The 25,557-nt window shown below is 31.5% G+C and overlaps 1 protein-coding gene across 1 annotated transcript in view; it reads right to left on the bottom strand.

The window, feature by feature from the left end:
• LOC107440321 (long-chain-fatty-acid--CoA ligase 5) overlaps positions 1-23,831 on the bottom strand; it is a 96,103-nt gene extending 72,272 nt beyond the window's left edge. Inside the window, exons 1-2 of the mRNA XM_071179299.1 lie at positions 23,761-23,831; positions 20,719-20,798 (exon numbers count right to left, since the gene is read on the bottom strand). Coding sequence (XP_071035400.1) covers positions 20,719-20,798; positions 23,761-23,794 — 114 coding nt within the window. The 5' untranslated portion in view covers positions 23,795-23,831. The remainder of the gene's footprint in view (positions 1-20,718; positions 20,799-23,760) is intronic.
• Between the last annotated feature and the right edge of the window lie 1,726 nt (positions 23,832-25,557).

Genomic DNA, 25,557 nt, shown 5'->3' on the forward strand with positions numbered 1-25,557 from the left:
ATGTAAAATGTACTTTTAAATCGTTACTTTTTTTGTTTAGTACTTGTACTTTTACTTGTACTTTTTACTCGTTACTTTTTAAAATAAGAACTTTTTACTCGTTACTTTTTTTAAAAATACTTGTACTTTTACTCGTTACTTTTTAAAAGTAACGTTGCCATATATGGTAGTAAATATCTACTTCTCCGCAGATGTAAAATTAAACATCTCAGGTTGAAACATTTATAGGTATATTTGAGGTTGATTTTGAGGTATTCATTTGCACCCTTTTCAACCTTAACGACGTATTTAAATAACAACCTCCTTTGTACCTTTCAAATATACCTCGATTTTTTCATAAGGGATGTTTCAGAATTCAGAAAATGGACATATACCTTATTTTTTTTAAAAAAAGGGACGTAACATTTGATTCGTTTCTCTTTCATAATAGTATTGTTATTTTTTTCGGTAAGAGAAATAATAATAATCTAATCGCAATAGCAACGCCTGAATATCCAGATAGCGAAATAAGGTTTATTTCCACTCAACAAAAACCTTTTAATGTAAACCTAAAAAAAATTTTTATGCGGTTTACAGTAAACCATCTAAACTTAAAACGAGATCTGTGACAATCTGCTCTATTATATACATACCTAGTGGAAAACCTTGGACAACAACTCTTTTCTCTACGTCCTGTATGCTCAGATAAAATCCACCTTGTCATGAAATTTTAATTGACAATGCAATTTGATCCTGTCGCTAGTGTGACGTCACTTTTCCTTGATTCTGCGATTATTTGTTTCAGATTATACTCTTTATAGCTTTTAGTTCCGTGGAAAAATTCTTTCTTTTCTATCCCATTTATGTGTCCATTTTCATAAACACGCATTTTTAGCTGTGTCCATTTTTTTAAACACGCATTTTTAGCTGTGTCCAGTATAAAATGTTCATCGAGATGAAATATTTTCCTTACTTTTTAAATCCAATTGGTGATTACGCGAAAACCTTAAAAGAAGGTTTTAGCAAAGTATAGTTTTGCAGGGCATTAAGAGAACAACAAGAAACTAAGGTATTTTGTTCGTTTAGTTGCTTTTCCTTGAGTGAAGTGTTTTGCATACGATTTTTTTCAAATTTATTATTATTTTTTAGCAAAAAGTTTATATTTGAATAATTTCGTTCCCTCGGAAAAAGCTTTTCGCTTTGTATTTTTGTTTACCTTATGATGTAACTACAATAAAAAGGTTTATAATTCGCTTTTTTTTACCTAAGTGACAATATTTTTTAAAAATGCTTTAAAAATAATTTTTAATTCTTTTAGGATGAAAGGTTTGAAACTTCAATATTTTTGCTCTATTGAAAAAAGGTTTTTAATGAAAACATTTTCGTGACAATAAAAAGAAAATTCCGACACAAGGTTGCCGTTAATATTTTTCTCGTTCAGATTATCAAAAATATATTTTAAAATTCCCTGCAATGTTTCAATCATCAGATTTGGTATGATCTAGACTACAGGTATTTGCAGCCAATAGTGGAGCAATAAAACGGAATCATCGGAAACACTACAGACTTTTTAGACTCACTAATACCTTGTTTCCACTAGCAGGTTAAGAAAGCTTAAACTGGTTTAAAAAAGCTTAAGTATATATCTTAAGAAAGTTTAAATCTGATAATGGAAACAAGGTTAAAAAGAAATAAAAACAAAGCTTTTGACAACCATCACGAGATCGGAAGATCAGACCATTGTATCAGAGTACTGACGTTGAAACAGATGGATAAACTAAATGCTTTGCCTCAGTAATCTGTTTAATAAAGAAATTCCTATCTCAGGGGAGAATTACAAATTTTTATCATAATTAAAAAAATCTTTAAAAGGAAGGGAAAAAAATGGAAGATCGATGCAAGACGGTTAATGAATATTATTTTAGTGTTCTATGGCAGTTGCGTGAAGCAATTTAACGAAAGTTATTTGAAATATTGCAAGAAAAATGAAAATTCAAGGAGTTTGCGTTATAGTAACGTTCTTTCTCACACTACAGTTTGAATTCGTCTGTTTTTGGTAAAATATTGAACAAATAAGATCCCACAAGCACCGGATTCTCCAGATATTGCAACGTTTCGTTTTTTCTTGTTCTTACTGTTGTAATTTTCTCTTATGGTCATCGTTTTGAGTTCATTCATTCGATAAAAGAAAATCTGCCAACAACTCTGAAGGGAATTCACATCGTGACATGTTTTGGGTGATTGTGGAGAAACGAGAAAAACGTTAACAAAAGTGCATTGAAATTGGAGGGGAGTATTTTGATGAGACTATAATAAACTAATAGTTTTTTTTATGCTACCAGTTGCGATTATAGCGTAATCGGTATCGTATATTATACTTATCTGTAAAAATATCTCCAGGTATTAAAAGAGAAAGGGAGAGTAACACAAACTCTTAACTTTTATTATAACTAAATACCGAAATCCTCAAAGTTGGTGATTGGAGGGAAGTTCGCTCCTAAGTGAGATAAAAAATCAAATATCATTATTTAGTTCAGAAGTTATTCGGATGTTTTTTCGCACATTCTGTATGCTGAAGTAAAAATACTTTTTCAGTGATTTTATACTTTTACCATAAATTACTTTCATTATGATTTTTACAAATCTTTCTCAAGACTCATTTTACAAAAGAAAATCCATTTTTCTTCCACTTAAAATTTATTGGTTTTATTTTAATGTGTGTTGATTTGATCGTTTTTAAATAAGGAAAAACTTTAAAAATTAAGTATCTATATTATACTCAATAAGCATAACATATGATAAAGCTTTAAAATATTGTATCTGGGTGCTTAATTAAGAGCCCTTGAAGCTCGGGGATCACCGTTGAGGTTTATATCACATTCTAATGTACACCAGAGTGAGGGGTTAACTTCTCGGATGAAGAGAAATTAAAAAGCTTACAACACAACATAAAATGATGTAACGAAATAAAATAAAAAAATTCAAACAATAGCCCAAACAGTAAACAGAGCATTTGTCTTGTCAAAATTGTATTGGTGTATCCAAGTTGGTTTCCATTTGCACTTAAATGCCTACAAACAATTTAAAAATCAGCTTCGTCCTTCATAAAATATTTACAGAAAAACAGGAAGGTGAGAGAAAAATTTTTGTTGACATATATTTTTACTTTTTACATGTCTGCCCCTTGAAAATTAAATATATATCGTGACTCGTTCTAAAGTACAGTATTAATATGCGTCCTAGTTAATTAAGAGTCGCGATTTAGAGTCTAATTCAAAGCTTTTTATGACCACAGGTGCTGTAAGCAGCACTCTGATAAAAAAAAAAATTTACTCCAAAATGTATTAGATTCTATGAATTATTAAATTTTACAATAATATTAAAACTTAATCAAGTGGCAGGTTTTGATAAATTCATTTAAAATCTGTGCTTCTGTTTAACAAATCTACTGCATCACGAGTGAAACATCAAATCATATGCTGTGAAATTGATATGCCTTATGACAAACAAACATTTCTAATTATAAGTTTAAATATTCTTTTTTTTTTTAATATTACTATATTGGATTAAATGTTATTAGTTCCATATCCATCTTTTTAGCAATGAACGGAATTTGATACATAATCAAAATAATGTATTTTGTTTAAAGAGGGGCGGGCACACAAAAGTGCATCCATCTCACAAGTAGATACAATACTACTCACACACATGAAATTTTCGCTAAATAATGTATATAAATAATGTAATGTAATAAATAATGTATACTTCAAAGAAAGTAAACTCATAAATGCGTTAAAATATTTAAAAAACAATTGTCAAATTAAGCTTAAAATAATTTTTTTCCTAAATTTTAATAATTATATAAAAACGATAATTTTCAATCGGTAGTATTTAATGCATATTGCTGATTTTTTTTCTCATTATTATTACGGCGATTATCGACCAGTTAAATTATCCTTTACTTTTGAAATATTATTGTGACAAAAAGCTTTGTCAATAAAGGATATCCGAAAACTGTTCTCTGAACCCCTTTTTTGAGGAAAAGGAGGAGATTTGAGGGACAGAATTGAATTTTTTCTAGACAAGTGAGACATATTTTCTAATATATTTTTTCACGCTGAATTGAATAAAATCAAATCCGAGGTAACCGAACTAAAAGTTTAAAATTTACAAGAGCTTTATCTGCAAAAAGTGCAATTTCGCACTTGAACCTATTTGCATATCTTATATCGGTATCTAAACAAAGGACATATTATTATTTTACGCTGAATCGAATGAGACTACAGAACAAATAGTTCAAAAGAGTTTTTATGTATAGAAGAACTTATTTTTTCATTTATATCCAGAAACTATCTGAGATATATTTTCTGATGTAATTTTTCATGCTGAATGGAATATCCGGATTGTTAGTTTAGGATTCTACGTACAATTTTGTACTTGCATTTAGTTACGCATTTTAAATAGCTAGACAGACTACTGAGGTATTGTTCCCTAATATTTTTTTCTCATTTTGAGACCAGACACGATTCAAAAGAACTAATATCGCAAAAGCTGAAGTGATTTTTTTTATTACGTAAAAGGTATTATTTTAAAATTGCACTTATTAAGATAAAAATCTTTATGACTTCAAAACTGTTTATCTTATTAATTTGAATTTTATTTAATTTAATTAAGTATGAAAGCTTAAAGATGTAATTCGAAAAGGAAAAGAACTGTGAAAAAAAAACTTACCTTTAACTTTAAAATATTTTCCATGTTATAAAAACGCAAGAATCGACAAAAAAAAAAAATCAATTTCAAGAGAAACACAACGATATGCTGTGTCGAGAAAACACATCGACGATAGAGAGAGCGAATGAAAGATATAATGTTACATTAGGTTGTGGTGTTATCGAAATGATATCCAGCTTATTTGACGCATTTTTAGAGATATTCATAGATTATTAAAATGAGCATAGTTCAATTACTACAAAATAATTTTATTTCTTTTATGACTCGTTTTATTAATCAAACCTTGTCTGCAACTCGAAAAAAAGAAATATAAGAATCAATCAAGTAATGCATTATTGCAAGTAACATATTATTTTTTTCTGACCGTTACAAGCTGAATTTACAATCATGTTATTGGCAAAGAGAATTTATAGTCAATCAAATTTTCATCTCGGTCGTAAGTGTTTAAATTTTAACTGGATTTATTTTTTTTATCCTTTTCTGATCGGTACAAGCTGCAGAAGTCATGTTATTGACAATCAAAATTTCGATTATTTTCGGAAGGCGTTGTAGTACGAAAGAGAGATTCCATAAATGCCTTACAAAAGTTGTTAACGGTATTTACAAGAAGAAGAAAAAACAGACAATCAATGGTAAGTTTAAATTTTATTCTTGAGCATTATACTGTAAAAAATAATTGTAAATTCTACGGAAAGGAAAAAAGAAAAAAAACGTATTTTTCACGGAACTGTTTGTAGAAAAATACAGATATTTTCTGTTTTTAATCGTTATCGGTGAACAAAACTATTTTTCTGTTTTTCATCCTAATCATAAAGACATTTCGAATTTTAGTTTTATTCATGAAGTTATATCGCTTACAATACGATAATTCTACCTTTTTTCAAATAATTTTCTTTATAGGCTCTTGTTTTTCATATTTTTTGTTTTGGACATCACATAACGATTTGACTTTACTGTCAAACTCTACCTGATTATTATATTTCTTTAGATTTAATTTTTTAGTATGCTATATTGCAAAACATACTATATAGTTGAGCTATTATAGTTTTAAACGTTTTTACACCTAAACATAATTTCAATACAGTAATACTCTTACGATAAAAACGGTTCAAGATTTTTTTTCCTACTGAGCCACTAGAGCTGTGGTCTCAATGGAAAGTTCAAATCTCATGGTTGACGGTCGTACAAATGCTGCTCTCGGCTCGCTCCGACCACCCTGCTGCTATGTATTATTTTACAGAGTTTGCTTGTTAAAACAATACTTATCTGTTTAAAAAACAGCATTTTTCTGTGAAATAAATGGTTTTATACTAGCACACCAGCTGACAGTTTTATCCCGGAAATTAAACGGTTTTATTTACAGTGAACGTAGATAAAAAAAATAAATAAAAGTGTTTTGAATAGGAATAAAATTATTTTTTATTTATTCCTAAAGATACACATTTAAAAAACATCCGTTAGGGGTGGAACAAAACCAGTCTAAACATTTGTCGTTGGGAGACAAAGAAATGGGATAATTTCTTTCCTTCGTATCATTTTGATACTAAAACTAAGCGGTGTCATCTAGAAAGTACGGACGTGTAATAGTACCTAAACTTAAATACTGAATAATACGTAAAGAAAAGAAAAAATAACTTGTTCCCAGATTTTCATGATTTCCGTTGATTAATAAATGATATTCACAATAGATTATAGATACATCCTTTGTAAAGAACTTTAAACACGAACGTTTCTGATTCTGATAAATTTAAATTCTTATATGAGTGGTGTGTCACAAATCATCGGGAGACAATGAACTGAAAGTGGGAATTCTGCCAGGTCAAGTGATTTTAACGGTATACACTATTGAATTTGAGATTATGAATGCATATTCGGTAAAAAACTTTAAACAAGATTCATTCTGATACATTTAAATAAGTGGTGTGTTCGAATATGGAAGAAAGAAGTGTAGTTAAATGTGGGAACACTGCCAGGATCGAATCGAACGTTTCTTTTTGACGAACCGCTGTTCCGAAATCCAATGAACAAGATTTATTTTTGTAATGCAGAAACTAAAATCATTTCAGAAGAAAAGAAGATACACATTTTTAATTTCTTAAATGACACATACGAATTCGGGAGAGAAAAATCAATGAAAAGGGACTTACCTAAAATAAGACTAATGAAGCGAAGAAGAGAGTGAAATCATAAAAGGACAACTCATTGTATCTCGGTTTGTCAAAGCATTGCTGATAAGTATTGTCCGTACTGGTATGATTCACTTTAAGTACCGGTAAAAACGTAGGCCGGGTCAGCGATAGAATAGGCCTAACACAGGATGATGTGGATCGTCTGACACCAGGGGTGGCCTGACCGTTCTTCCCGGCATTCCCCACCTTTCGAAATCAATGTTGAGCGCAAGACGTGCGAAACGGGATCGATCGGGAGAAAGAATGGGGATACATGGGTGAAAAAGCATAGAGGATAAATGAAATTTTTTTCATTTCTTGTTTATCAATGTCTGAGTAAAATAAAGATTATTGAATTCATTGCAAAAAGTACTATTCTTTTTGCGTGATATATGCCACCATTTTGTTAACCCTAATAACTTTTTGATAAAATTCTTAAGACCAATGATTTCTGTCGTTATAAAGTTTCAAAGATCGTTACTCAAAATTCATAGCATTCAAAACTGTGTCCCTTCAATCACTTTTTTTAAAATAATTATTTTAAGAATCAAGTTCTGCCAAAGTATCATGAGGGTTCGAAAAATATTCGCAGTATTTCGATTGTAGTTCATAGTACTTTCTCTAATTATTAATTTTGAACAAATTTTAATTGAATTTGTTGGCCCAACTTTATATATATGTATACACACACACACAAACGCACACCCACACCCACACACACACACATATATATATATATGTATATATATATCTTCTGTTTCTTACGTGTTCATATGTTATCGTAGGGAATTTGTTATTTAAATGCTCAGTACAATACATACTAACATTAAGAAGAATGCTAATTATATCAATGGCAGTTCTGATGGTTAATTAATAAAACTAGCAACTTTGTCAAAATCAAACTTTACACTCGCTTGCAATTATTAATTATAAGAGCCAGTGAATCGCATTTCTGAGAGTTTTTTTCCTAAAAAGAACTGTAACTGCTATAAAAGAATACACAGATATAAAACAGTAAATAATACATTTCAAAGCAAAAAAATAAACTTTAAAACCGTAATTTAGTGTAATGGCGCTGTTCATGAACTAAAAAACAGCATCGAGTTACGATCCTCTTTTAGAATTATTTGGCACGTTTAATTGATAATTAAAATCGACTATTGCTTGCCAACCAGTTTTTTTTAAAACCTAGGCGAAAGGTTGTCGCTTTTTAAATATTTTTTGATTATTGAGACTTAAAGTGTGTACTTTCTGGAACTCGCATTATTTACGTAAATCTATCCGCTGTTGGTACTTATCTTAAACGAGTCGTCCCTCATACAAACTCCCATGACTAATTGAGTACACTTTATAATATCGCGATGGAATGTCAAATATACAACGCGATACTTTCATAATTAATCTAATTTTTACATTGGTGTCAATATTTTTGTTACTCAAATAACATTTAGCTACGTTCACAATAATAGCGCGTTCAATAATTATCGATGCGTATAATATTGTCCTATTTGATGCACCAATGTGTATTATCGGTAGTCAGCAGTGACTTGTATAAATCTGAATAGGGTAGAAACCATGGGACCAAATGATAATGATTTTGGTAAAATTAACAATAAAATATGGTTTTATAATATATATGATAAAATTTAGGAATGGTAAAAGTTGATAATTTTACAATGAATAANTATCATAAAGTTTTAAAAGTTAAAATTCGGTACAAAAAAGATGCGAGCAACTAGTTATTACTAATAATAAATGTTGAAAAGTTTTAGTACTAGAATTAAATGCACTTACATCGAATTGAAATGCCATTTGGACGAATAAGAATAAACACATATGGGTAATTCTCACGAAACATGACAATTCGGACCAAAAAATTTCTTCAAATTTAAAGTCTAAAAAATAATCTAAAATTTTTTTTGTATACTTCCTTAGCTACACTTATTAATATCTTATAGACAGCAGTGTAGTTTATTGACATTTGCTCGAGAAAAAAAATAAAATAGAAATTCACCAAATCTTGAATGCCAGGAAAATGACATATTACCTTAGAAGTTTAAAAAACAGTCATTTTAATTTAATAGTAGAAACTCAACTTAAGCCTTTATGTTAGATGGACCATAAATTGCTTAAATTAATTATTTTCATCCACTGTAGAAAGAAACAAAAATTTTTTGTTGCTGATATGTACAGAATAAAATTGTGTATAATAATCAATCATTAAATAAATAAATAACTTTGATTACATCCAAGCATATTACAATCATACATAAACTTGGTATTAGGTTAATATTTACTTTCCCTATTTACAGTATTAGCAGTTAAAAAGAATTTCTGGTAACACTTCAAAGTCCTGGCATTCATAAGCCAGGAAAATGACAGCCAGGATAATGACAAATTCGCCATTTTATAGCATATAACTTTACTTTAATTTAATATTTTGGCCGAATACGGTTATATTCTGCAGAAAACAACAGTATTTCTTAAAATAACTCAGATAAATCTAAGTAGTTTTTGTTATTAATGATTTCAAGAAGCTAGGAAAATGACAGCATATAAACCTACTCACCTTGAAAAATATTTTGAAATAGAATTTGAGCCAGAAAATTGGTTCTTCATTCATGCAACAAGACATGTTCCGATAGGAGGGTATCTAATGAATCTATTAACATAAGATATTGATTCCTGGCGCTATCTATTTTGGTTATAAATCACTAAATAAAAGTAGCCAGGAAAATGACAGATTTTCATGGGACAAACAAATTATTGACAGAAAAAATTATTTTAAACGAAGTTTTAGTAAACAATACCCTCTGCGTATATTCTAGAAATGCTTACATAGGATAAGTAAAAAAAAATTAGATTTTGAAAAATGTATGGGAAGTTTTGAAGATAGTTATTATTGGAAATATTGTTTGGGACAAGCCAGGAAAATGAAATTTTGATATTCAATTAAATTTTTTAAGTATACAAACAGTCAATGCTAGTGCAAAGTCATTTTAAAATGCTAACAGCAATGCTATCTATTAATTTTTTTTTCTAAAAAGTTCTTTTAGTATTATAGTATTAGATCTTGGAGCAAGGGACAGTGAATTGTCATGTTTCGTGAGAATCACCCATACATGTTTAACGTTACCACTGACGATTAAATACAATATTCGCGTTACTTTTCAGGCGGTGTTTTGTTTTAAACCACCCCTTAGAAATTTGCGAAGTGCTGAATAAAAACCAAATCGGTGCTCCCCTTCTCGAGTTGTTAAACATCTAGACAAATTTTCGCCGTTATATAATCGGATCAGAAGGAAATTTTTTGAAATGGAAAGAATCAGATTTATCTTTAACATAACTGTGAAATTATTGATCTCTCAAAACGTTTAACCATGAAATATTGCATTAATGATATTCATAATCAATCATAACAGAATTATCGAACAAAAGCATCAAAACAACAGCATTTTTTTAAAAATTTATATAGGGTAAACCAACCAGTGAAGGAACAGTACCCAGTGAAGGAACATTTCATATATATTGATTAAAAATAAGAATTTGAAAGTTTTTCTTTAGATTGATTGGTAACAATAGCTTACTGCACTGCCAAACAATAGGAAGTCATCTAGCAATGTTTTGGATTACCTGGTCACATAGACTTCTCTGGAAAAATTTTTAAATTTGTTATTATCTCTGCAACACCTTGTTTCTTTGAAAAAATTATAAGGTGAGTGTTCGTATTTATATGTTTGAAGTGGAATTAATTGCATGTAATAGTTTTATTTTTCTCCCTGTGAAAACAAGAATCCAAAATATAGTTAATCAAGTTACGTGTTATTTATTTTTTTAAGCATCATGGCGTAATCAAGTACTGAGATAAGGAGGTGTTTATTCACTGGATCACTAAACGATGAAAAACCAGTGATGGAACAAGTGTTCCTTTACTGGGTTTTTTCTAAGTTAATGAAAATGAGAGAAAATCTTTTAATTTTCTTGTACCTTTAGTGATATTTTGCATCAAATGTATGTTAAAAATACAAAAAAAAAACAACTTCTAACCAGTGAAGGAACATGCATGTTCCTTTACTGGGCATAGATTTCCCAGTTTTATGAACAGTATGTGTTAATATGTTGACACTTTAATTTTCAATTCATGATTCCAAAAAAAAGTTTACATTTTCCAAGTATTTGTATGTTATAATTTCAAGAATAGGCTTGTTTTTAGATATTTGTATGGCATATAAATTCATAAAGAGCATTAAAAAGTAACCAAAATTAAGTGTTCCCTTACTGGGAAATTTTGTGTTCATTAACTGGTAAGAGCTGTGCCTTCACTTGGTCTTCTTACTACTTGTTATTTGAACCTCCAAAACTTTAAAACAATATAAATGCGTGCGAAATTTATTTTNTTTTTTTTTGCATAATTTGCAATTAGTAGCAAATATGTTGACACTATCATTTAACTAAAATTACGAATTTTGAAATTAATATGATTTTTTAAAAGGCAAGCAAAGCTTAAGTGTTCCTTCACTGGTTAGTTTATCCTACATCACAATATTTTTCTGATTTAATTTAAATATATTTTGTTTTTTATATCGATTTCAATGATACTTGAATGGAATTTCCCTTTCTTCTAAAGTTTCGTAATCGATGACACAACGCTTTTGAGTCCTATCATAGATTGTATATAAATCCACGAAAAAAGTTTATGAAAATTTAAGCAACGTCATTAAACCACATAAAAGTGGGCTCTTTTGAAAATTTACGTACAAAACTGTTAATTGGATATTTTAAAGAGAATTAAAATGTAATAGAGGAACTCACCCTAGAAAGTCACGATGCCTCCGTAATTCATTTAAAATATGAGTAAACGGAAATCCTTAAATATGAAAAATAAAAACGAATTCACTTCTTTATTGCGAGAAAAGAAATTTCATTGGTTTCTTGTAAGACAGATGTAAATGATGACATTTATAAATATACATAAGAAAATATTAATTATAAACGAATGAAATGGAAAAGGTTGAATTCAGAAAGAACGCTATTAACACTAAACAAGAAAATAGTTTTTTAAACTATTTTTTTTTTTACCCATTGTTCGTTTAATTTGAATAACTTTTACAATGGCTGTCGCACAAGGTTATATCCTTCACTACTGGAAATAACTCATTATTTCCTTTAGGGTAAAATAAACATTTTTTTGCAGATTAAACGAAAATAACATTTTAAAAATTAGTTTTCACTCAAAAATAAATGTTTTACGCATATCGTTATAGTTGAAACTTTAATGCGTAAAATGAGCACATCGTTATAGTTGAAACTTTAATGCGTAAAATGAGCACACCCTGAATAACTTCATGCGTGTTTTTTGTAAATAAAAAAAGTCTTAAGAAAGGCAAGATATTTAATTCACGTAACCATTCAGAAGCTTTTGTGGCCCATAAATGTGTCATTATTTGCGTCAAGTATTTCATGTTAAAAATGTGAAGAAATCCTCTAAAATATCATAAAATATGTAACAAATACTGAAAATTAAAATTTATAGTTTCTTTTGTAATAATTAAATTTAATTGAAAAAAAGTAAATCAAGTTTAAAAAATATTTTATTGCATTTATGAGTTACATATTTCTAAATTTGAAATCTCTTTTCCTGCTATGATTTATTGCTTCATGAGGAAGTTAAAGCAATCTTTTCCAACGTTTTTCTCTTTGAAAATCTCTTCCAAAATCCGAAAAAAAAAACAATTAAGTTTAGTTCATTTTTCAAAAAGCACAATAATTCATAGCAAATACTTAAATCATAATAGTAGTTGCATATTTATTAAACTAAAGTTAGAAAACGAATTCAATAATATTAATGAAATGGTTGTCAAGAAAATTAGAAAACAATGAGCTATGACTGTCGGGCGAAACAAAGAAGTTAAGCTGCATTTCGTACATTCTTCTACATTTTTTCTCTAGTTTTGAAGTCCTATAGTTTATCAATAAAATGTAATGTGAAGAAAATCCGATCACTTAAACCTACAATGACTTTCGAACTAAAAATACTCCGGTTAAAAACAAATATGGAGCACAACAAGTGCATTTCTGCGGTCAATAAAGAGGTACTTCAAGTTTAACAGTAAAAAATACTCTCAATTTTTCTTAATATTTCAAAGTTTCTACGTCTTACAGTTCAGAAAAAAAACAAAGCATTAAGTTGGTCACCAAAAACAGTGGCGGCAAAATCATTTTCAAACAATTATAAGACTTATTTATTCAAAGTCTATTTCATGCCAAATATTATATTTTTTTAAGAATAGTTTGCTTTTTTTAAGATTACTTTAACAATGATCGAAAGTTTTTTGAATTGTAAGATATTCAATATTTTGCATTTTTCTTTCAGATGACAAAATTCAACTTTTGAACAAATCGGCCAAATGATCCAAGAGTCATAAAATATCATAGGATATTTTATTCTCATAAGCTATTTTCAATTCTCAGATAGATTTATTGTACCAAATCAAATTTTGAGTGATGCCATTTAAAACGACATAGTTTCTATGATTGTAAAAATTTAGAGACTTTACAGTTCAAATTTCTTCTGAATGATGGTGAAATACGCAAAAAGTGAACTTCTGATTAAATGAGTACAGATTGACATTTTGAGGGTCAAATAACCTAATCCGTCGAAAAATGGTTATGTTGATTGAGAAGGATTAAAACATCGTTGGCACAGAATGATAAATATTTGCTTTTACTCAACATCGTCATTAAATGTTAGCAAAAATAAAATCATACTCACTTTGTTTTTCTTCCCGAAAAATAAACTTTTCTCTTTTAAAAACAGCATTCACGATTTAAATTAGATATTATTCTTATCAAATCCTATAATATGTTTCCCCCCCCCTAAGATTTCTGTTATTTTATGAAGCATTTTCCCCTTCATCTTTTTGACTGACTGAAAAATAACTAAACATATTCTTTTATGAAAGAGCTTTTTTTATGATTTATTTGATCCAGTTTAATGTTTTTCCATTCATTTAAAGAAATATATTCGTTGTATAAATAAAAAACGACATTATATTACATATTTTCCTCTCACGGAAGAAATGCAATATTCTGAAGAGGACACCTTCAGTTCATAATAGTGATAAAAACATTTAAACAAGGGAATTAGGAGAAATTAAATGAATACGCAATGAAATGCTTTCCAACATAAGTATCTACATCCTCCTAAGAAAGTACATTCAAATCCGTTAAGAATCAAAAAATAATGTAAAAAAAATAAAATAAATACAAAATGTATTAAGATTTACGTTGAAAAAAAAAAGGATCAACGGGAGCATAAAAGAAAACAAAGTGTTTGTATGCGTGACAGTAGTGTGGTCTAGTATGAGATGGCTATAGAATCACCTAAATTTTAACAAGGAATTTTTGATAAATAAAAATTGCACTCGTCAACACATGTTTCTGCAATCTGTATTGTTAACAAAATATAGGAGTGGCAGTACGATACTGCAAGATACATTTATGGTTACAAAATAAGACCGAAAACTTAAAGGGGAAGAAAAAACATTTTTTGCATGAACATAAACTTATTATAACCAATGTAATTTCAATTTTCGATTCGCGAAATACTGAAAAATATGCTCTCAATTGTTGATAGTCGAGAGAGTAAAAAATTTGAGGCTTTAATATTACATTTTGATCATTTCTCTATATATCTTAAACTACACTCTATAACAAAAAAAATCGACACACCAAAAAGGAGTTGTCCGATTGAAACGAAAAATGGTGGATAGGAAGACAATGTACAGAATAGTAAATTATTAAAATTTCAGAACAATTGAATAATTTATTGCAGAGTTACAGTAACAAGTTCAATAAGGTGTTGACTCGCCTCTAGCCTGGATACAAGCTGTCACACGGCGTGGCATAGACCGATAAAGCTCCCAGATGGTCTCTTGCGGTATTTCCTGCAAAATTCGATCCAATTGTCGGACGAGGTCATCAACATTCCGCGCCAGATGCAATCGCCTTCCCATCATATCCCAGACATGCTCGATGGGAGAGAGATCTGGTGATCTGGCAGACCAAGGAAGAGTTTAACAAACTTGCAGACAGTTCATAGCAACACGCGCCGTATGTGGTCTGGCATTGTCCTGCTGAAAAACCTGCCCAGGGAGCTGCAAAAGGAACGGTAGCAAAACAGGTCTCAGGATGTCGTCGACGCACCGCTGTGCAGTAAGTGTACCTCTAATGACGACCAAAGGGGTCCGGCTGTCAAAGGAAATGGCACCCCAGACCATAATGCCTTGTTGAGGGCCGGTGTGGCGTGCAATAGTGAAGGCAGGATCCCCCCTCTGCCCTGTGAGTCTCCAAACACGTCTTCGATGATCGTCAGGACATAGTTGGAAGCGGGATTCGTCGCTAAAGACTATATGTCCCCAGTCGGCATCATTCCAGCCTGATCGAGCGTCGATTTTGCGCTTCTTAGTGCGTTCTTGGTGCGTCGATTTTTTTGTTATAGAGTGCATTTTAGCGAATTAAAAAAAAAAATCCTAACCAATTGTAAGATTCGTTTAAAGATAACTCAGCGTTAAAATAAATGAATAAACAATGTGATGGCAAAATCCAAATTTAAAGCGAAAATGGTTGAATGGGAAGACAAAAATAAGAAATGTTAGTAAGATTTAATTGCAAACGATCTAAATCGTTGCATTCAGTTGCCAATCAAGTTCGACCACTACGCGTGACGTCAGTTGCAGGCATCTAATTAATTCTGATCAGGAAATTGATTCAGTGTGACAGTAAACTAAGCATAATAGCTGTAACGTTTACATACCATGTCATGATTATCGTCATTAATATCATATTTTAATAGTGTCGCACACAGTTCGGTGTGCGACTAATTTTCAGGGCCACATTTGGTCACGGAAAAAATTTCGCTCATCGGCAATTCATCAAGTCGCCACGGTGACATTTCCTCGTGGGCACAATTCGTCGCAGACACAACTCGTCGTAGCGACAATTTGTCGTGAGTACAATTTCTTCAATGAAATACATCAATTATGAAGACTTTGAATTGTCTAAAAAAGTTGACTAATTATTTAATTTGTGGGCGTTCAAATATTATCAAAGCACCTAAGGGGTTTCTTATTGTTACTTAGAAGAGCAAGGGAATCAGAATGAAGCGAATTTACGGAAGTACAACGCTAATATAAATGAATGAATAAAAAAAAATCAAAGCAAAGTTCTATAACTGTAAGAAAAATACAAATGAATGGAGGTCCTGTTGAGCCACGAATGCAGGATAAGATAGGGTCCTGCTTTATGATATTTCGCGGCATCTCGTTTCACAGTTGCTGTAAAAACATCGCTAAATCGACTCAACTCTCCAACTCGATTCGTAGCAAATTCGAGCAGGCCAGGTTGTAGTAGGGCTGAGCATTGCTTGTATAAAATTCGATGCCCTGCTGTAAGAGGTAGGAGGTGTCGCTTTCATAACACCGTGGATCAATATCAGGGTTCATCGTGTGTCGTGTATTACACGAGCTGCAGAAGCGTTGTTCATCATGGGACCGCCACACTCGTACACGATGGTCATTACTGCCCAAATTTAATCTGAAGACGACCTGGTTTCATTCGGTTGCAGTCTAATCCTGTCGATACTACTCCATTTGGAAGCCATTCCTATCAGCATATCACTCTTACAGCTGGGTGGAGTCACGATCACCCCTTATCATGACAGGTCCTTCAACCACTTTTGTTGCCACTCGTGGAGGAGCCATTTTTCAACAAAACAATGCTTGTCCACACACAACAAGGCTGTCACAGGATTGCCACTTTTCCATCCCCACATTTGTCACCAAACGAGCACATCTGGAACCGAGTTTAGTCAATTTAGCGGTGTTTTTACACTGAGGGCATCATGAGAGACTTGTTAGAAGTGACTCAAATCATTCATTTGTCTTTTTACCTGCAATAAGGGATCTTTTTATTTCGATCACTTATTTAAATAAACGTAAAATTTCATTTCATTCTGACAAGTCTTTTTAGGAACGCTCATTTTTATATGACAATAACTGTAATTAAATAAATAATCTCAAGAAACTAAAGATATTACTTAATTAAAAACTTCATTCGCATCAAAAATATACAGTCTGCGTGTTTGAAGCGCTCCAAAAACATTGGCGCCCATCTTCAAGTCTTGCCAGACGTGAATAAGAAGAAACAAATATTATTGTGAATATAAAACATAAAGTTACCAACGAAAAAAATGAAAACAAAACTAGAATAATCCCAGTAAGCTAAAGAGAATAAAAAATTAAAAACGGAACAAAAAAACCACAATGACAGTGAAGAGTAAATCAGACTAAAATGCATTTCCACGTGCTATGGAGTGGTGGTAAGGAACTCATTTCGATAATAAAAGAATCAGCATTTATGTGAATAAAATAAGATTCCAGGGTATTAAGATTAACTGCTATGATTGGCGTGAAAATAATTTTGGCATTGTCGAAAATTAATTTATGCCCAAGATTCTAACAATGTGCAGCAATTGATGATTTCTCGTATTCTTAATAACGGAAATATTTGTCACGTTCCTTTAGTCTAAGTTTTAAATCGCGTTTAGTTTGTCTGATGCAGTCAAGGTCGCGACTTTACACATTGTCGACTCTCGGGCACTCGTACTGGCGGCGGTTCTATTTGGCAACTGCTTCATCGCCTAATCTGGTAGTCCTCTATCGCCTAATCTGCTGAGAGGCAGCCCTATGCCCGGCTCAATTTGTTTTTAACTCGCTCAAAAAGTCGTAAGCAAATACCAGCACTATGGATATTTTTGAAAGTTGCATGTTACCTGAGTTAAGTAAAAATTTTACTCAATGGAGGAAGTAGACGTAGAAAAATTTGTCGAAGCATACAGCGACATTATCCAGACGCATGTTGGAATGTTTACTACCACAGGATATATAATATATATTCTAGATATTTATTAAAATTAACAATATAAAAAAATGGGTGGAAATTATTGTGGTGAATGCATAAATGTAGCTAGAATAGAAAAAGAGCAAAACAAATTGAAAAATATTAGCATTATAATTAAAAAATATTTGCAAAGTCTTTAAAATAATTTAAATGAATATTTCTTAATTATTTTAAGTACTTCGTAAATATTTTTAATTACAACTATTTTTCAATTATTCACATTATATTAGCACAATTATTTACATTATATTAACACAAATACTTTGCATTACTAAATATTGTGACCTTAAACACTAGAATCTTAATCCTTAATCAGACCTTAAATCAGATTTGTCAAAACTAAATTATTCTCCCCACATGAAAAAAATCATTTATCAAGTCAATAGCAACAACTTCCCTGTCTTTAGAAAAAAAAAATTGCTTGAGACTTATAAAATGTGTAATAAATTCGACTGAGGGATTTAAAAAAATAAATAGTGAAGTGCAAAAGCTTGCTGCATTACTAAATAGTGACACATACTTGGCAAAAACTCCATAAATCATTTTTATTAAATTAGAAAATGAATAGAAAGTTACATCCTGTTTACAGAGAAAAAAATTAATATACACTGGTTATCATAAATTAAGGAAAAATCACAAAAATAGCGATAACTCTTTCAAAAGTAAGCCAAACCGTGCAAAATTTGCATATGTTGTCCACTAAGAGTAGCTGAGTAAAATTGCAATATGCAAATTAGTGGCGCTGCACTCGGCTTACGTCATCTGCCTGGAGCATAAAAGTCCAAGTTTGAGAGAAAGCACACAAATTTTACTGTGATTGCGACATTGAAAATCTGAGATAGCCAATTCGTAATAATGACCTCTAGGCATCATTTGCCTGAAGAACTACGATGGAGAGCCATCGGGAGACTAGAGGCAGGGCAGAGTCAATCAGAAGTGGCCAGATGGCTAAATGTGAGTCCATCTGTGGTTCATAGACTTTGGAGGCAATTTCAAACCACAGATTCGGCATCTAGGAGGTTCAGTCAAGGACGGCCAACTGTTACGACCAGTGCCGATGACCGATATTTGACATTAAGTGCACGCAGGAATAGAACCGCTACTCCGACACATCTTAGATCCTCTCTTGCTGCAGCCACCGGAAGGTTGGTGTCAACGTCAACTGTGCGCAGAAGGCTCCACGAAGGTGGTCTGTATGCGAGACGACCAGCCATTTGCGTGCCGCTCACATCACGCCATAGGAGAGACCGTTTGCAGTGGGCCCGACAACATGTCCACTGGACGTCAGATCAATGGAGGCCTGTTCTCTTTACGGATGAGTCCAGGTTTAGTCTAGAAAGTGACAGTAGACGTTATTTGATATGGAGAGAACCTGGGACCCGTTATCATCCATCAAACATCCGTGAAAGAGATGCATACGGAAGAGGCAGTGTCTGTGTTTGGGGAGGCATATCCTTAGGAGGGCGCACATACCTCCATGTCTTTCCAAGGGGAACCGTGAATGCTCAGGTTTATCGAGACAACATCCTTGATGCTTATGTGCGCCCATATGCCGGGGCAATTGGTGATTGCTTCCTGTTACAGGACGATAATGCAAGACCACACAGAGCTCGCATTGTTGATGATTATCTTCAACAGGAAACAATTACTCGCATGGAGTGGCCAGCTCGATCCCCGGACTTGAATCCTATCGAGCACGTTTGGGATGCTCTAGGGAGGCGTGTATCTGCCATCAATCCGCCCCCTCAGACCCTTGCCACGCTTGCAACTGCTTTACAAGAGCAATGGCTCTCACTTCCTATTGAACTGATAGACCGCATAATTGAAAGCATCACACATCGCTGTTTGTGCTGTATTGCTTCTAGAGGCAATCATATTCCATATTAAAGGTACTTTTTCTATTGCAAACCGATACTTCCAATTTGTTTATTTTATACATGTGCTAATTTCTATACTACTATTAATGTCTGATAATTTCTTTTTATGTTGTTTAATACCTTACTATGTGTTGTATATTGTGGGTAAGTTTCATAAAATTCCATGTGTAATTTCTTGAGTTATCGCGATTTTTGTGAATTTTCCTTAATTTATGATAACCAGTGTATAAGACCAACTAATTTTTTCGGAAACGTTGTACGACTGATAAAACAAGTTTAAAACTAAAAAGTAAATAAGGTTTTAGGAAATATTTATAATGCGACTGATAAACAAAAATAATTTTATAAACAGCTAAATTTATTCAAATCTCATGTTTACTCATGCGTTACATTATTCAAATGGCATATTCAAAGAGTATCTTGAATAAACACTGTTTAGTGACAGGCATTTGATGCTGTGTCAATGAGCAACTGCTGCGCATGCGCGAAATAGTGTTCAAAGATTCTCGCGAGAAAATGTGAGATCCGACTTGGCGACGTTGCCAAAGAGGTGCCCGGGAGTCGACAATGTGTAAAGTCGCGTCACTGACAAGGAATGTGATAAATGCCCCCAGCGATTATCAAAACTAATAGAATCTTAAAGAGACTTATTTTGTTAACAGGCCTACAAATTACTTTAGAGCCAAAACGGGAGAGGATATTAATAATTTTTTTTAAAAAAAAATCTCCTCTCCAGTGACATCAGCTCATCTCGATTCCCCTGGAATCTTCTATTCATATAAATGCTGATTCTTTTGTTAGCGACATTACGAATTTAACTTTTAATATTTCAAATGACTTTTATTTTAATTTTTCACGCCTGTCAAATCTTGAAAATGGGTTCCTGTTTTTGAGCGCCTCAAGCATGTCGACTGTTAATTCAAATTTGTATACTTATGAAGCGTGAATGAATAATAAAAATAATAATATAATAGTGAGTAATGAGTAATTATAATATATCTCACCACCGGTTCCGTCATCACCTTTTCCACTTCTACAGGAGTCATTACATCAAGTGGTCGAAGAAGACTCGAGAAAAAATTCTCTGAAAAAGAAGAAAAAAGAACATTTCGCGTTATAATACGCTATCATTTAAAAACATTTCTAGTCTTTTATAACCTTAGTAGATCATAATAATGATTATGTACAAACAATGCCCTATAATTTCAGTATTTATTGGAAATATATCATCAATTTAGCATACTTAATAATTATAAGTATTTCATAATATTTCCCGTGTTTTTTTAATTCTTTTTTAAAAATATGAATCATGAGTAGCTATTATTTTTTTCTTCTCAAATAAACGGTTTCTTTTAAAACAGGGGTAACCAAACCACGACAACACATGGCTTATTATTCTGTGTAAAACGGGATAATCAGGGATGTTTCCCAGACCGTCACCATTATGAAGCTCTTTTGCGACGTAAGTAAAAGTACCGTATCGTACCGCATTCGCAGAGTAATGTAACGTGCCTTGAATGGTAAGATAGTTCACAAAAAGAATAAGTTTTATTTTAAAAATAAAATATAGTTTCTGTTATTGAAAAAAAAAAGAAGAGTTTGAGAAGAAAATATACTTTTTGTTAAATCCAATAACATCTTCATACTTTAATTGAACTCCGTTTTAATTGAAATCTTTAGAAAATGTGATGTAATGAGGTTGAAGAATAATAGTTTTAAAAAAATGCTTCATCCAAATTTATTTAACTTGCAGTCGGAAATCATGATACTTTCGGTAATTTTTTGAATTTAAGCATGTCAAAAAGCCCAATACATTTTTTAGTCGAACGATGTATAAACGCGCTTAAACATTTATAATTTATTTTTTGATAAATTCAAATATTTTTTTGGATTTAAGAGGGGGAAAAAATTGGCATTTTTAAAATTTGATTGCCTAGGAACTATTCGACTGATTTGGCTCACATTTTGTATTTTGCCAATTACATGTACACTACTGGCCATTAAAATTGCTTCACCAAGAAGGAATGCAAATAACAGCATGATATTTATTGGGCACATGCATTATAGTTGGACGAACAATTGATTAAATTTTCAGAATATTTGGATGATAGATCCTAAGGAATCAGTACTCAGAACAGCCTTCCATGGCAGCAATAACAGCAGTTATTCTGCAGGGCATCGAGTCGAACAGAGATTGGATAGCATGGACGGGTACAGCATTCCATGCAGCTTCAACATTATGCCACAATTCATCGACCGTAATGACTGACAAGTGGTGGCGTGCCAGTAGTTCGGCAACCATTGACCAGACGTTTTCAGTTGGTGAGAGATCAGGAGAACGTGCTGGTCAGGGCAACAGGCGAATATGTTCTGCATCAAGGAAGGTCAGGACAGTGCGGGCAACTTACGGTCGTGCATTGTCCTGCTGAAACGTAGCGTTATGGAGGCCTCGAAATAAGGCAAAGCAACTGGCCCCAACACACCAGAAATGTAAGGGCTGCTGTTCAAAGTGCTGGCAATGTGAACAAGAGGTGATCGAGACGTGTATCCAATGACATCCCATACCATTACTCCAGGTAATGGGCCAGTATGACGATGTCGAATGCAAGATGCCAATGTGAGTTCTCCACGATGTCGCCACCAGTCGACCTCGATCAAACTCAGACACGTGCTGTTAGGGAAAAAAAAAGCTTTTTCACCCAAGAACAAAGCACAAATTCAATTTTTGTATGAGAAACTTACTGTCAAATCTCTTCTTTTAAACACATTGTAGGTGTCGCTACCGCCACCTTCTTTGCATGAATGCGCTGATAAGCTAAGCATTTGCATACCACAACATGCTTTATCCGTCCTTCAAATTTCATGTTCGTGGTGTACCGCCTTCCTGGTGTAGCAATTTTAATGGCCAGTTGTGTACATTCGTTAAAAAGGTGTAAAAAATTATTTAATTAACAAAACAATTTCTTCAAACTATTAATAAATGAAATAATAAAAAATAACATCTAATTGCAAAAAGTTACTTTATTGCATGGAACTAGTTTTTGATAAATAAAATTTATGATTGTGTTCAAACATCTTTCAATTCGCATAAAAATTTCCCGAAATATGGCGAAATACGCAAAAAGTAAAATTTACTAGGGGTCCAAACTATAGTCCGCTCTCCAACCATATTTCCCAGATTGCAGCTATATTTTGGGTACAACATAAAACTTGTTTATTTAGAGAAAAAACACGTTTGTATCTAAATTTTTAATTTAAAATGTCTTATAATTATGATATGCCCTTAATATACGCATATTTGAGGTTACCCTCTGAAAACATTAAGATTGAGTCCTAGAACATGAAGATCCGATCTTTCGAACAAAAGTTATTAAGCAGTGGACCATTTATTTACTTATTTATTTCATTTATTTACTTATTATTTTTTAATTTATTTATTATTAATGTCATTATTATTTTTTTTTGCGCACTGTACATAGTTAAAAGTATATATAAGGGAGACGCACTTTATAGGTTTGATAAAAATTCAAGGTAATGAGTCGAATTATGGGTATCGAAACAAAATTTTAAATTTGCAAATTGGGTTTCTTTTGCATCGAGTGAGGGTCATGATTAAGAGCGATATAATTATAATCAAAAACAAGAAAATGATCAAATAATATTCAAAAACATACATTTAAATATCAACATTACGTCATTTACGAATAAAAACATAAAGACAACATAAAGAAATAGTAAATGGAAGACGTGTAACGTGAAAAAAGGACGTAATGCAGGGTATATTGGATTTAACAATTATCCTAAATAAGAACATAGAAATTTGAAAATTGATAAATTGAGGAGTTAATCTCAAAATTCAAAATTTCTTTTCAATTCTTTTTAATTTAAATCAAAAATTTGCTTCATTTTTAATTTGAGGAAGGAATTCTGTTTAAAATGCGCACGAAAAAAAAATGTTGAAAAAAGAATAGCTATTATTTTAGATAGTCAGGCCCTTTTTTTTAAAAAAAAATTTTGTCCACTGAAAATTATTGAAATATACTTACCAATGTTCTGAGGTAATAATTCCAGTGTCTTCATCTTGAGATCCGCTGAAGGTCGTCTGCTCTCTTCGTGTGGCACGATCTCTTCCAGCAAAATCTGCTATCGATTTAGCCCATTATCTTTTTTACAATTATTAATTCATCATTTCATTTTGTGGAATCCCTCCTAGTTTAAAAATTTCATCTCGTCTTTTAGAATGGGAAACATTTTTGATTTATTTCCTATTTAAAAGGATAATTTTTGTGGTAATCCTGAAGAAAAATACGCGTACGAAATACTGCGTGAAATCCGATATTACAGCCAAAATTCTAATACATTAAGGATAAAAAGAGATAAAAATGAAATGTCTATTTTCCTCTTTTAGCTTTTTTTGTAATGCTGTTTAAGCGTGCATTTGTTTAAACAACAATCCCATCTGCTAAAGTGAATTGTTGTTATAACGTACATTTATGTAATTAGATTAAAATCTCACTGCATCTTGTTTCTCTATTTACAATTTGATTCCAACAAATATTATACTTTGTTATTTGCGATATTTATATATTTGTGGATCTATGAATGTTCTTTTTTCCTTGAAATTCTTGTGTTAAATTGCTGAAATAATTAGTTCTGTGTTGGAAAATTTCATGGGAGTATACTTAAAAATTGCAAACTTTAATTTTTTTTTAGTATGATTTAATTTAAGAATGAAAATTAAAAAAAAGCATTCTAAATATTTTTGCCGGTTCATTTTGACGAATTTCAACTAGAAACAAATAGAACAGATAGTAGAAATAAATTAAGACCAGATGCTATTCCAGCAATTTTTAATGCTCCAAATTCATTAAAAATTCTTCAAAAAAGACTGAAAGGAATAGGCTGTCCAAAAACCTGGATTTTAGATAATCTTAAATCTAATCCTAATATAAATTTACTAATTCCACTCCATTTGCTTAGTTTTTTTTTTAAAAAAAAATTATTGTTACCAAAAGTGTGTAAAAAAGCTACTTCTATCTAGTAGTAAATAATATATATTTTTAAGTTGTATTCCATATTTATGTATTACTTATTTAAATAAATGTTATGAAAATGTGATTTGTTATGAAGATGTTTATTTAAATAAGTTATTTGAAAATTTATCATGCGTCGTTTCTTCCCCTCCCAATAAAACTCTGGTTTCTATTTATTCTATTAATATAATAATAATAATGGCTAAAAATCTTGATTCGTTTTTTCCTTTTATGTGTGAAAGAAAATTTAATGACTCAAAAAACTAATTTCAAATTAATTCTTGATTTTGAAACATAATTCATTACTTCTCATGATTGTAGACGTTTACATTTAGAAATTTTCATTATAAATTTTATTATTTTGATTGTAAAAACATACTTAAAAATATTTCAGGCCAAAACATGTTTTTTTTCTATCTTAATCTTGTTAATAAAAATCCGAAGAAAAAAAATTTGGAAATACCCAGATCTAACAGAAATATAATATTTAGTGCCAAACTTACTTTGAAATTTTTTTTATTAAAAAATTGATGTAATTGGCATGTAGCACATACACAATTTTTTTATTTGAAACTTTTAATCGGTAATAAAATTGACAGTGAATTTGTATAAGCATTAAAAAATGTTTCCGAAAAACAATGTTAATCGATGCACGCTTTTCTTTACTGATTACCCTATAGTTGGGGTTAACGTCGTTTGTAACGATAACTTGCCAAATCTTGTAGGTCTATATTATTAAAGGAAAAGCTTCTGCTCCGAAATAGATGATAAGTCGGCTTCTCTAATTCAGGGGCTCTAGGCTGAAATATA

The sequence above is a fragment of the Parasteatoda tepidariorum genome, chromosome 3 (genome assembly GCF_043381705.1).
Source record: "Parasteatoda tepidariorum isolate YZ-2023 chromosome 3, CAS_Ptep_4.0, whole genome shotgun sequence".
NCBI lineage: Eukaryota > Metazoa > Arthropoda > Arachnida > Araneae > Theridiidae > Parasteatoda > Parasteatoda tepidariorum.